General features: G+C 41.2%; 2 protein-coding genes across 4 annotated transcripts in view; one reads left to right on the top strand and one right to left on the bottom strand.

The window, feature by feature from the left end:
* The window catches only part of itfg2 (integrin alpha FG-GAP repeat containing 2), a 50,937-nt gene that overhangs the window by 2,367 nt on the left and 34,352 nt on the right, over positions 1-14,218 (bottom strand). The window contains exon 12 of one of the 3 annotated variants that reach the window (XM_071501677.1): positions 12,576-12,649. The exons of the other annotated variants lie outside the window; for them this stretch is intronic. Coding sequence (XP_071357778.1) covers positions 12,591-12,649 — 59 coding nt within the window. The 3' untranslated portion in view covers positions 12,576-12,590. Of the gene's footprint in view, positions 1-12,575; positions 12,650-14,218 lie in introns of those variants that run through there. 3 annotated transcript variants of the gene reach the window in all.
* The window catches only part of nrip2 (nuclear receptor interacting protein 2), a 29,201-nt gene that overhangs the window by 682 nt on the left and 14,301 nt on the right, over positions 1-14,218 (top strand). The window lies entirely within an intron of this gene.

Genomic DNA, 14,218 nt, shown 5'->3' with positions numbered 1-14,218 from the left:
TTCATAATGCACTTGATTGGAGAGGCTATGGTGCTTAGCAGCTGTTAAAAGGTTTAAGTGGAGGAATGTGTCAAAACTGTGTCCAGTTGTGTGTCTGTTTGAGAGAGATAGTAAAAGGCGGTTAAATTATATTTAAAAGAGTTTTTCATCGATTCAGTTTTACACTTCTATATCACTGTTGGGCCCAAGATGGACAGTTTTAAAAGAAGTGATGTAGCAGAACTAGAGATATCGTGGAATTCTTCTTCCTGATACCGACATTACCCACAATGCAACTCTAAATGCTGACCTGTTGCGTGGGAAATTCAGGTGGAGTGTCGGCTAATGTGGCCTGGAGCCGTTAACGTTAAGCAGAGATGAGCAGCAGGCAACAGACATCTGTTAAGCTCACTTCTGTCTAACTCCACAACGCAGGACTTTTATTTTTTCAAACTTGTAGTCCAGTAGCCTATAGACCCAATCGACGCTGACTCAAGTGACATCACACGAGGACATGGCTCCCTCTGTAGCCACAAACAGCCAACAACTTTTTCACATATGTAGTAGTGTTCTCCAACAACTGTATCTAGACTTGTGCATGTTTTGTTATGTTTGACTAAGCGTCCAAAATCCAAAGATCTTCACTTTTCAGTGATACAAGATAGTGAGAAGCTGCAAATCCCCACACTTAAGAAACGTCGTACATAAGGAGCAATTCTGCTCCTTTATGCACGAGTATAACCACCATTTGCTTTAAGCACTAATGCATTACCCTCCTGTATGTACTTTATGTCATCAGAGGGAAATTTGTCATTGAAAGGGTCATGAAAGATTCAGGGCCCTGCAGTCTCTATGCAGAGGAGGGAAGTCAAAGCCGGTTCCACTTCACTGTGCAGGGGCTCATAAATAGAGACTGATGCCATTATAAATTCAGGAATTTTAGGGATGACATATAGGATGAAAGGCAGTCCTGCATGTAAAGTGGGACAAGTCCAACCTCTTCCTCCAAAATCCTCCTGAAATGACCCTTTTACACTGTGCACACTCTGGAGGAACTCCCTGTAATAATCCTAACAATTTATTACTCTGCCTCTGCTCTGACACAGTTCGCATTTGATGGCAACTTCCCAGATTCCCCAGAGCTTTCCAAGAACCTCGACACAATCACTCTGGCACTGGGAAGCAGCACTAGCAGTGCTCTGTGCTCTGCGAATATCACACTGTGATGAATTTAATGCCTGCCAGATTTTAATACCAACATTTGCTGCTAGAAAAACATTCCACCCCCCTGTTCCTCTTCTTTGATGATAGATATGTTTTCTCTCTCTTAATGCGCCGTGTCTCTCTGGGGTGACATATAATTTAAAACTGCAAGTGTGGCAGTAGTAAGTAGATGTTATTTAGGGCATAAATACCAATTTCTCTGTTGTAGATTTATAGCCATGTTAGTGGAAAGGCTTTATTGATGGCAATATTAGCTCACCACTTCTGCAAACTGGATTACCATGAAATGTGATGGAGACACTCACGTCCTCCTGAGGATGAATCATAATAACTCTGGTTCATCTGGTGCCATCAGCAAGTCCAAATTTCACTCATCCAACACTTTGCTGACCAAAACCAAATTACTTTCCCATCAGCCGCAGCTGCAAATTTACATCTGCTAAACATTAGCATGTCAGCAATTAGCGTTGTTCGAGCAAGACACTAATTCGTGCGCACAATTTATCATCTGTGGGAACTTGTTCTTTTGTTTTATATCATCGTAAATGAAATATCTTTCTGTATTTGACTCTTGGTTGGACAAAGGAAGCAATTTGAAGACATAACTTTGGATTTTGGGAACTTTTTAACAGACTGAAGAAGCAGACAGTCAAAAAAACGACAGCCAGATTGATAACGGTTAACAGAAATAACGGTTAGCTGCAGCAAAAGAATAAGATAAACAGATGTTAGCACTGAGATTGTGAACATGCTGGCGTTAGCATTTCGCTAGCAGCTAAATCAGAGGTGCTAGCATGGCTGCAGACTCCTGTTCCTGCGATGGCAGCCAGTCCTTCAGGCGACAAATGAGTCAACTGCTATCACACAAACTCTATAAAAGATAAAATGAAAAAATAATATAAATCATGATACAATTTCCAAAACTCTATTAGATTCAAGGAGCTTAATGTTTCGCCCGTGGTTCAATATCTCCTGCTGTGGCCTGAAAACGCTCTTGTCAGAATACCAATTATCTTCTCCTTGAAGACAGAATGAAGCTCATCTCAATACCCAATCTGTGGCGCAGACGTGGCCACAGGGAGCACAGTACAATTTGCATGGCATCTGTAACAAGTGATTTTCGGTGTCAGAACAGCTTTGGGAACTGGAGGGAGGGGTGGAAATTGCCAGCAGTCCTCTGTCATGTCTGTATCTGTTCTCTGCAGAGAGCCAGCGACATCATTCAGGATCTGAATAGAAATGGATGGGCTAAATGAAAAGAAAGCATGATGCGTTTCTGAGGTGGCTCACATACCAAACCCTCACAGACAAAAGATGAGATCATCAGGATAAGGCTGTCGCATCCCTATTGTTTGTCTGTAGGCCGTCTGACTACAAAACAGCCTGTCTTTTCATTTTCCAGTGTGTATTCTGGGGTTTTCATCTAATTACATTACCACTTTCTTTTTGGCTTATGACCTTCATAAACAAAGGCCGTTCCTTAGATGTCAGACACTGGTGTTTGTCAATAAATGTTCATTTTTATTTGGGCTTTTCTCTATTATTTGTTGCTGGATGAAGACTAGATTCAAACAGTTATCAATTCACAGGAAAAATCAATTAACGTAATTATCTAAGAAGGTGTAATATAAGTTAGTTTCAAGGTCTAGATTTAAACATTAACCATAAATTATTCAACTGGCCTGTCAAAAGCCATTACTAATGCAGAAACTAGTGCTAAATTAACCATTTAAACGATCTATTAAGTTAAAACGACAAAAATTATTTGCTCCTCGCTTTTTTCAAATGTGACAATTTGCTGCTTTTCTCTGTTTTATATCAAAATCTATTCAATTTGTTTTTTGGTGTTGATCAGACAATACAAGCAACTTGAAGACATAACCCTGGACTTTGGGAACTTTTTCTGACATTTTATAGATTATACAATCATTTAATTAAAAAAATAAATAAATAAATTTGAAAATAACCAAAAAAAACACCCTTACTCACTTTTTTTTTTGCTGAGAGTTAGTTGAGAAAAAAACCAGGTTTGGCAATCGGTTACCTTAGCTTAGCATAAAGACCCTGACATTGTTCATAGCCAAGAAATCAGCTGACCGGCAACTGTAACTGTCACTTATTATCACATTTAACTGTAATAATAATAAAAAACTGGTATTGGTCAAGAAATATTTAATTGTAACTTTTTATACATACATTTGTGTTTGTGCAAGACTTGGTGTACTGGGTGAATGTTTTAAACTTTCGCTGTTTCTCCCTGCTTCTAGTCTATGCTAAGCTAAGCTAATCACTTCCTGGCTCCAGCTCCGTACTTGTGGTATCAATCTGCTCATCTTACTCTCGGCAAGAAAGCAAATTAAGCAATGTTCCCAAAATGCCGAGCTATTCCTTTAAATATTCAAATGACCAGTCTGTTGCTACAGCGTGCTCTCCCTTTAAATCAGTAAAAATGGTGCATAACCTTTGGTGTTTATCTTCGCTGAAGAGAACCCGAGCCACACTCAGATCCTCTAGCTGTAACCTCGTCTTTCTCCCTGTTAATTTCTGCTAGCTGGCCTGTCCTGTCCAGTGTGTAATTCAGCAGCGGAGCCTATTATGTAAGAGTGAATTTGTTTTGCTGCTCTTTAGCCTGAGGTCCTCTCACTCTCAGCTGCAGCAGCAGCAGCAGCAGCACCGGCATCACTCCGGCCATGTTGTGCTGCAGAGTGAGGGAAGCAGCGAGCATGAAAAGGGCAAAATCCACAGCTCGAACACAAGAGCGATGGAGGGGAAGGGAAGAGGCGACGGGAGATGGGGTCAAGGAGAACGCACGGTTTAGTGGAGCTGTTTTATATAACACAATGTAGAGCTCTGAGTAGATACAAGGGTGTAGGACGTAAGGAGGGTAAACAGGAGTGTGTGTGTGTGTGTGTGTGTGTTGGGGGATTGAGTTGGAAACATCTGAGCCCAGTTACATTAACACCTGAGCTCAGTTATTGTGTAACCACTGTGTAACCTCACTGTTTTCTACTGTACACACACAACATTTACTTTCCACGCTGAGGGGAGTAACACATGAAGAAGAAAACAGCAAGGTTGGTTTATGCAGCAAAAATTACACCATCAGAATTTTTAAAGGGCAATAGCTCTATGTCCGTGTTGAAGCATCCTACAAATATTCAGTTGTTTCATTTAAATTATTTACAACTTGTGTCCATAATTGTTATTTTATTAAAAGGCAATAGAGAATGGAAAGTGGCACACTGACTAACTGACACATTTATTTCAACTTAGAGGGATCAATCTTAGGCAAACAGCCGTCTTTATAGAATATTATCAAACACTGCACTTTTTTTTACAGTGACATTTCAGCTAATTTGTACGGCTTTCACTGGAGCAATTTCAGTGTCACTGTTTTAAAAAAGGCTTTTCTGCCACGAGCAAACGCTAATTCAGAGAAACTTTGTTCATATATAGGATTAAAATGGTCAAATGAAAAAAAAAAAGGTTACTAGGGGCTTCAACATAAAAATAGTGCCCTTCAGAATCTCATATTGGTCTAATTTTCTGCTGCTGCAAAGCTTCCCTCTTTTTTTCTTCCCGCAGCTTAGCTGTCCGTTTGCTCATGTCCCTCTCTCCCAGCTGAGTGAGTCTGAAACCTGTGTGTGCATGTGTGTGCGTGAGTGTGTGTGTGTGTGTGTGTGTGTGTGTGTGAGTGCTTGTAGGTCTGTCTAATCGAGAGACTAGAGTCTCCAGGTACTTCTGAGGATGATCAAAGCTACAGAACTGGGCTTGAATGTAGAAATGTGCTACAGGAGGAGCAGACCATAGAAAAAGGAGGAACAGTGCATTTACTGTGCACATTAATAAAACTTCAGTTCTGGTTTACGTCCAATTTTAGTGAAAACACCCTGTTGGCCATTTATAGGACACTTGTGTGGAGAGCTGTTCAGCTTTTGTCAGACCTGAGTTTTGTGAACTCGCTGATCCCCTGTCCTTTCACAGTCATGTGTTTCTACAAGCAGATGGTGTACAGTACACTGCATCCCAGAACGGCTTTTTTATTTTCATATGGATTCTGATTCACTTGCCAAACTCATTTGTTTATTTCCCCCAGAAGGCAAAGTAGCACTTCAAAGTGAAGAGCAAACACGACAATGTAACTCGGTGTGATCGTCGTCCTCTCCGGATTTTGTCTCATCCCTCCACAACAAACCGTGTCAAATCGGTTCAGATGCAGGCTTTATTATTAGCTCCGGGACAATTAGGTGGGCTGGAGAGAGGTTAGTGTGAACCTGTCTCTCTCTGTGTCATCTGGAGCTGCGGATGGGTGGCAACACTCCCTCAGCTGCTCCCTCAGTGCTGTGTCGGAAGAGAGGAGGCTAAATATACCCGACAAAAACAAAAAAACGACACAACAAACCCCAGCAACAGAAGAGGGGAGAACACATAATGATGCTGAGACAGAGAGAGGATGCAAGAGAAGAAGAGAGGGTGGGTACGCTATACGGTGTGACACATGTCGTCTTGGGGTTTTTAATCATTTTGATCGAAAGCAAAAGTTAAAAATTCAGAGAAATGTGCGTGTGGAAGTAAAACAAACTGGAGATGCATGTGTTTTTAAAGGGGGATTGTAACTGCAACCAATAACAATGTTCATCATTGGTGGATCTATTGATCTATTTATTTTCTCAATTAGTATATTTTAAAAATGCAAAAAATGATGATCACAATCTAATTCTCACGAGTCAGCTCACAGTTAAAAATGCATAAAGCGCTTCTCAAAATGTAATCTTGGACCTCTTCTACATCTGCATCTATCTTCTACATTTAGCAAGTGAGCAACACAGTTTTTCCCTTGAATATAAAGTAGTGTTAAGTGCACATTATGAATAAAATTGTAAACACATTTCACGCTTATAAAACTAAGGGCCAAGGATTTAATTTCCTTGGGAAACACTAAACCACTAAAACATGATACATGTATTTCCCTGCTCCGCTTACAAAGGTGTCATCGTGATGCATGCCAGTATGATTTATGCATACTTTGAAAAATAAATGCTGTCCCACACACCTCCACATGAACAGCCAGTGGCAGATGGTTCGTCTAAGTGCAGACGTCCACTTTAATTATCACTTTGAACACAGACAGGACAGAAACTGAAAGTCTGCTCACTAATTCATCTGCAGTCCTGTACACTGGGTCCACAGAGGCTGTAATTATTCACCTCACAGTTTACGAAACTGTCGTGACTCAAGGCGGCTGATACAGCAGACGTCAACTACATTACTTTTTAACTTTAAATTACCTTTTTCTGCAGGTTGTAATAACTGGATTTCCACAAAGTAGCTCTAACTGAAGCACAAGTAACCACTGCACACACAGAAGATTTAAAGAAGCTATTTCTAAGATGAACTATTGCTACAGAGCCAACGTTAGCATTAACAGCGCTCGCCAAGAGCTTCAACCATCGTCACGTTTTCAATACAAGAGGTTAAAACACGTCCTCTGAGCAGCTACGTCTTCACGGCAGGCTGGAGGCTACAGTGACTCGGTATCGGAAAGCGACAGGCTGGGCTGGAGCTACCGTGTTAGCATGCTAACCTCAGTGGATGAAAAGAGATGATAGAAATAGAAGAAAAACAAGAGATTTGCTTTCCACTGATGGACACAGCTGTTGGTGAGTAAAGGCGCTGAACTCAGACTGCTGGTGGTAACGTTAGCTATGTAGCATTGCGAAAACTTACAAACGGCTCCTTCAACACTGATGTTCATGTTTTCTGAGAGTTTAATTGATATTGGATTATTCAAATAAAAATTGCAATTAATCAGAGAATAGATTTTATTATCCTTCCCTACTGATCAGCGGTAACGATTCAGCCGTTAATGTAATCAGACATTAGAGTACAGCAAAATGAAATTTATTAACAATCAACTGATTATAAAAAATACTGATTGTTTATTACAACAAATACCCTCATGAGGGGATCAGATCACCTTCAGCGCTATTGTTTATGGCATCAAATGACTTTCAGCCACTGGAGTTTAACCTGTAAATTATATTTCATGGAGGATTTAAGGACTTAGTGAAGAGACGGAGAGCGAGGGCAAGAACACAAAAGGGAAAAAGGACAGAGATGTAAAATGAGAATGAAGTGGCAGTGGAGAGGCAGACAGGCAGCAGATGTGAAGCTGCCAGAGCCTCGTGGTTGGTGCGGGAGGAAGTCGGCGGCTGGGGACCTCCATCAGAATGAGAAAGAGGGCATTACAGAGCTCACGTGACCGGCTGGATGAGCGGGAGAGGAGCCTGTTGCAGTCAGATAATTAGTCCACATGGCAATTAGCCTCTAATCTGACTCGCAGAGGGAGAAAAAGAAACCGAGGAAGAGAGACAGAGAGGATGAGGATGACCAGCACTGGCATCATTCATTATAATAGTTATCTCTCTCTCTCTCTCTCTCTCTGTCCCACTGGCAGAGGACCGGTCTGCACTGGATGGTGTTCAGGGGTCACCACAGGAATCACATCAGCAAAATCAGCAACAGACCACGTATGAGCAGACACAAAGGAACCAAGTGTCTGTGAGACGCTCGACCAGTTTTAACTCAAATTTTACCCAGTTTACAAGACAAGACATAAAAATCCTCCCTGTTAATGTTCTTCAGCAGCTCGAATAACTGTAATTATAGACCAAGCTGGTGTCTTGTATGGCCAAAAAACCCCATGAAAAGAACAAAACTAAAAATGTGTTAGTCTGTCTCTTAAGACTTTTTAACAGCACTACCCTGTCTGTGGTGGGAGGGGCCATGAGGACCAGAGAGGGGAGGTGGGGGTCACAGGTCACGGATCACTTGTAACTCATTGAAGAATGACAAACAATGACATATTTAGAGGAACGCTGAGTTGCACACACAAGAGAAAAAGTGGAGGATGATAAGCCATGAGGAAAATGAAGACTGATGGAGTATTAAATCGACATCATTAATTCACAGAATAAGACAGAGTGAAAGCTTTCCTCAGTTGCTGTAATATCTGTGACACATCGTACAATCAGGAGCAATAAATGTTCCAAGTGATATCATCCAAAATCACTCTGCATGCTGTGAAAAACGAACAAACAGATTACACCTCGCTGATGCCAACTCCACCTCAGCTGCTTCAACAATGACAAAAAAAATTTACTGCCAAATGAAGCATGACAGCAGGTTGCACTGTGCACGATAGATAAACTTTACGGCATGCAGCTGCCGACCGTCTACATTAGACTTCGTGACAATAAATCCACGAGGAGGCCATATGATTGATGCCAGTTCACATATTCTCAGCCTGTTAACAAGCACTCAGCAGAAATGAGGTGAGAGATGTGTTGAATCCCCGAGATGTGTCACAAGAGAAGAAACTTGTTTCACATGATGATTCGTCAGGAGGCTTTGCGAACTGTTTCGCTTGCAGCAGGTGCAATGTATAACGGATTTTCAAAGTGTGACACTGTGGGGCCCATCTAACTTAACAATGTCAAAAAAAAAAAAAAAAAAGTTAATGTTAATAGATTTTGAGGAGAGGCTCGTCATCCTTTAAGTCTTGGAACTACATTTCCCATGATGGTTAAACAGAAGGTATTATCTTGTCATGGACGGTCTGGCCGTGCAGCTTTCGAGCCCCGTTTTTAAGGCTATGCTTGTTTGTATTTTTCAAATGAGCACCATTAAAAGTGCTGAATTAGCTATTAGCAGCTCCTGTTTGCAGACAACTATCGCTGGGTTACTTTGATACTGAAAAAAACTGAAAAACATGATGATTCTTGAGCAAGTTCTGAAATAATAACCTCCATGATTTCTAAGTATGACACACTGAATCTAAAAAAATGTGTGTGAGGTGTGTGTAGGTGTTCAGATTTGACTAAATTACGATGCAAATTGCAGCAATAGGGCGCTAAGAGTTTTAACTGCCTTAATTGCCTCTACTTTACCTTAATTAAGCTCAGAAAGTGTCTTCCTGCCTTGTGTCTCTCACTCTGTCCCCCCCACCCCCTCCGACTCAAACTCCCCCACCTCACAGTTTGAAAACCTGTGCACTATATTAAGATGCAGACAAAGATCAAGTGCAGCCTGTAAAGTGCAAGATTATCAATTCCACCCTGAACTGTAAAACACGAGGCGTGGGTGGTGGTGGTGGTGGTGGTGGAGGGGGGGGGGTCACGTGTTACAACACCAAATGCCGCCTGCTAGCAGCTTGCTGTCGCCGAAATGATTTGCTCTGGAGCTGACCCCAGAGCAGCCAGGGCTCGGAAGAAACAGACGCCAACCATCAGAGGACGCAGGGAAACAGCTGAAATTACATTGGGTTTATTGTCTATCAGATTTTGCTTCCCTGCAGTCTGATGAGAGCACAGATGAGAAGAAAACATCTCTCAAAGAACCAACCCTAATCAAACTCTCTGGTTTCCCTCCGTCTTCTTCCTCAAACTGTTAGAGCTTGACATAATTTCCCTGCATCGTATCCGTTGCCTGCTGAATAAAAACATTGTGTTATGCCACAAGACCCGATAAGCAATTTCATTAATATCATATTCTCCATGCTTTTACTGATTCACACGCTATATGCAAACAAACCTTGATCTGCCCCTGTTTGCATCCTCTTTAACATGCAGCGTAGTTGTAAGAGTATAATTACTGTTAATAAATCCAGTGAGCGTAGAGGAGGGAAACGGATCAGCTGTAATGCAGAAGATTGTTGGAGATAAACTGTCAGGACAGAGGAAGAGGCTAAAGTCAAGAACACAACAATAGAAAAAACACTTGAGTCTGAAGTGGAGCTCCTGATTGAATTTGATTAGTTTGAATGTGAAAAAATCTCCATGTGAAAGCTCCTGTTTTAGGAGGACTCCTGTAGAGAGGAGAGCAGAGGAGAAGATTAGCTGTAGGATTAGCATCACTTATCTCAGGCTCAGGGCTTTGGTTGGTTTATGGAATAAAAAGAATCAATGGGAGGAAGAACTACTGACTTTGATGGATTGTGATGGACGATAGAAGGAGAGGCTGGATAAGGAAAGAACAATGAAACAACAAGGAAAGGAAAGAGAATGGGAGAGGAGGATGGAAGGAATTAATGAAAGTTGATGAGAGGAAAATAAAGACAAGGAGAAGAGAAATGAGATGGGGAGAAGAAAATAAATGAAAAGAAAACGACTGTAAGGTAATGGAAAGATACAAAGGAAAGGAAAGATAATGGATGACACAAGAACAGGAGAGGAAAGAGTTGGAGAAAAGGATAGGAGATGGAGGGAAAGGAAATTAAACTGAAGGTAATGGGAAATGAAACAAAAAGAAAGGGAATATGGGTTTATGGAAGGAAACAAGGAGAGAGAAAATAGGGATAGGAAATTAAAGAAAAGGGAAAATAAGGAGGACGGGCATAAAGAGGAGAGAGGACAGGAGAGGAGGAGGGATGTAAAGAGGAGAGGAGAGGAGAGGAGGAGGGATGTCAGGAGGAGAGAGGAGAGGAGAGGAGAGGAGGAGGGATGTCAGGAGGAGAGAGGAGAGGAGAGGAAAGGAGGAGGGATGTAAAGAGGAGAGAGGAGAGGAGAGGAGAGGAGGAGGGATGTAAGGAGGAGAGGAGGCCATCATCTTTCTCGGTTTATAACTCAGCTGAGCGCTGCTCAGCCACAGCTGGAGCTCGGAGAGGAAGGAATGAACTCACTGACATGGCTGGTGATTAGCAGTTTGAAGTGCTGCTGTCTTGTAGCTTGGTGAGGAAGACTAGTGGAATGACGGAGAGGGAGCTTTGAACAGTTTCTTTTTTACAGTGATAGATTTTTTTTTTTTCTTTTCAAAGCGAAATAAATTGTCTCTGACCTAACGGGCAGACAAAGATGACTCCTCGACGATCTGTAGAGGTGTTGGATTGAGCAGATGGATGTCTGACACAAAACGCTACTGGAGCATATGACAGATAACACAGAGCAAGGCCACAGACTCTCAGACATGACCAGGCATGAGATGACATTATTACACCATAGTAAGATTATACAGCCTCCGTCTCTTGGGCTCTGATTCCTTTTCGTCCTTATTTTTCTCCCTCTGTATTCTCTCTGTCGTCCTCTTGTTTACCAGTCCATGAAATTGTCCTCGTCTTCATTCAAATTCAGCTCAGGAATATCTTTTTTAACAGCACAATCTAGCATTACTGTGCGCACGTTAATCAGAGCAGAACATCAGATAATGACCAATAATGTAGAGGGGGAAAAAAAACAAAACACAAAACAGGCAATAGAAGAGGGGTGGATCTTTTCTATCTCTTTTTGTCTGCATAAGCTGTTCTCTTAATGGGGGTCAGGGACAGACAATCACAGCTGGATGGAGTTCCCTTATAGACAGAGGAAGGTCAGCTTTTGTAATCAGCCGCTGCCTTTGTGATAGCACACAATGCTATCATCCAGAATGCCTCACCTAAAAACAAATCACACATCCAGGCTCAAAAATATCTCCACTCTACCGAGGGATTCTCCCACAAGCTGGCCCGTAACGCCTGCACACTGGCGGGGCTCGGAGGTGGTTCGACAGTGACACACACTGAGCAGAACGACCAAGAAAGAGCCTTTCAGTCTGTGAAAAATCATTGCCATCACTTACAGTAACAGTGGCATCGAAAGCTGCATTTAAAGGTCGTTTTCTCCAACAGGAACATTGTGAAGTAGCTAGACCAATTTCTATAAACGTGTCAGACTGCAGGCACAGCAGCCCCATAATTGTAGTAGAAAAAGGGAAACAACAGGTAGGCAGATGGGGACGTCCTTTATGAGACTGGCATTTGCCCACGATACTTAAACTGGCTCTCCAGATACCAGTGTTGGCTGGCAAGGTGAATATTCAGTCAGCTGTTCCAACACTTTGGTCCAGAGGAGAGGTTTCCGTGACGTTTGGTAAAGACATAGCTCCTGCTGGATAAATAAATCATACAGAGAGCTGAAGTCATGACTTCGCCTTTGGGAAAAAACAAAGCACGTTCCTGACGTTTGCTTCCCATTTTATGAGACAAATCGGCTCCACTATTGCTGTTGCAGTAAGAAATGAAAACATTTGAGATTTTAACAAAGTTGAACTACATTTACTTTGTTAGCACAGAAAAAAACTACAGCTCCCATGAAAAAAACTAAAGCACAGCAGCACAACTATTTACATAATGTGGTTTTGTCCATATCCATAAAACTCTCCAATGCTCTCTTCTATAGTCAGTTTAAAAAAAAAAGAGGAAAATACTGTCCCAGTCTAAACACATGAAGCTCGCCACATGACATAATGTTGAGAGAGGCTCTGTTCCAGTGCTGGAGTTTTGGTGGTTAGCACAGTTACAAATGTCAATGGGATTTTGAATGAGGTTTTCTTACCTCTGGAGCAGAACCTGGAAGCTACAGTTTCACTTTCCCTCTTTGTTTAAGTTGGTGATCTCTCATAGCAAAGTTGCAGGCTGTAAAACCAAAACAAAGAGCTCAAAGATGCTAAAAAGGTCTGTAGAGGTGTTCAGAGTTAGAAAATATCGATTATACTGCAGCTGCTTTCAGGCATTGTTTCCGAGCAGTGGAAGAGCCTTCTTAGTCTTTTGTCTTGTTATGTAATAGTGATTATGGCGCCTCCACTTTATCTATTCCTTCTGTCAATTTCTCATCTAAACAAACAGTTAAGAACCAGACTCACGGCTCCGTTCTGAACCAGCTAAAGCTTCTATGTGGAGCCTATTTTGCTGCATTTGAATACATGGCAAGGCGCTGGTCCAGAAAGATTGTTTACCAACACAAATGAGTATAATACGTTTGAGTAGTTTATATCCATCTGTCTATTTTAGTTATTCTATATTCAGTTCAATACACTTTTTCATTTAGGGTAATATGCAAGAATTTAGTTTATCTAACTTGTGAGTGTAAATATGAGGAGCATTTTTTTTCATATATGCATGTTTGAAACTAAAATACCTTTAGATTTTCACACATTTGTTGTTACTTAGTCATGAATTATCTAATCATAAACCAAATTAAGTTTGCAGCTTGCCAGGCTTGTATTTAAACCAATAATGTTATCTGATGCCTTGATTTTTTTGATAACTGAAACCTCCTTTTATACTAAGTATAATGACTGACTGGTTGTTTTTTTTAGGTTATTTCATGACACATGTTTTTTTGAACATCTTTTAATATTCTAGTGATTTAAGTGTTTGAGAAACCTTTAAAGGAAAGCAAAAGCCTTGTGTTTTATTAATGCAGAGACTCCGCTGGTGTTGGGCGACCTGCTCTTTTCAAGCTGTCTGAGCTCAGACTCTGTACTGGCAGAACAGCAATGTGATTATGGAGGAACAGACAGCTTAAATATAATTTACTGTTTTTATGATCCAGAGAGAACAACCACTCACTGGCCACATGTTGTTCTGAAACAGGGGAAACCTGCCATTAATCAAGATCAACGAACTAGTATTAAATATCTACAGCTAAACTGTGACATTTATGTTGTTCCATAGACAATGCTGTGTCCCTGTTGTAAGAAATTGTGTATCTGTATTCACACTTTGTCAAAACACTGTCTTTGTGGATTGAGTCTACAGGGTGTGCAACTGCTTTTGTGTCAAGGTTGACACCCAAAAAGTGTGTGTTGGCAAAAAAATATGGCCACCAGGCTTGTAGAGCAAAAACAAAACCATTGCAAAAATCTTTTTTCCGTCTGCTGACAGTGACGACCTGAAAGTATGAAGACAGCCCTTGAAGTGGCTTTCATTGCATAATAATATGACCTTCATTTTAGCTAGTTTGGAAAGCAATTTTTTTCCACTGGAGTTAAAGTTAGCAATTTAAATCTCTCTGTGTTATTTGTGTGGAGGCAAAAGAAGGAGAAGGAGGAGAAAGAAAGAAGTCTCTGAAATGCCAAGGACAGTGCTCCAATTTTAATAATACAGGTGCCAGACTGTGAACCACTAATGAGTAATAGTCATTCATGAACAGAAATGATCTAATTCCCAGTGCAATCGATGCCAATTTCAACACTTAGACTT

Source organism: Trachinotus anak, unplaced genomic scaffold (assembly GCF_046630095.1).
Source record: "Trachinotus anak isolate AG129_WGS33_773 ecotype Australia unplaced genomic scaffold, CSIRO_AGI_Tana_v1 ptg000018l, whole genome shotgun sequence".
Classification (NCBI taxonomy): Eukaryota; Metazoa; Chordata; class Actinopteri; order Carangiformes; family Carangidae; genus Trachinotus; species Trachinotus anak.
The sequence above is the reverse complement of the archived record's forward strand: the minus strand, read 5'-3'. Positions and strand labels throughout refer to the sequence as shown.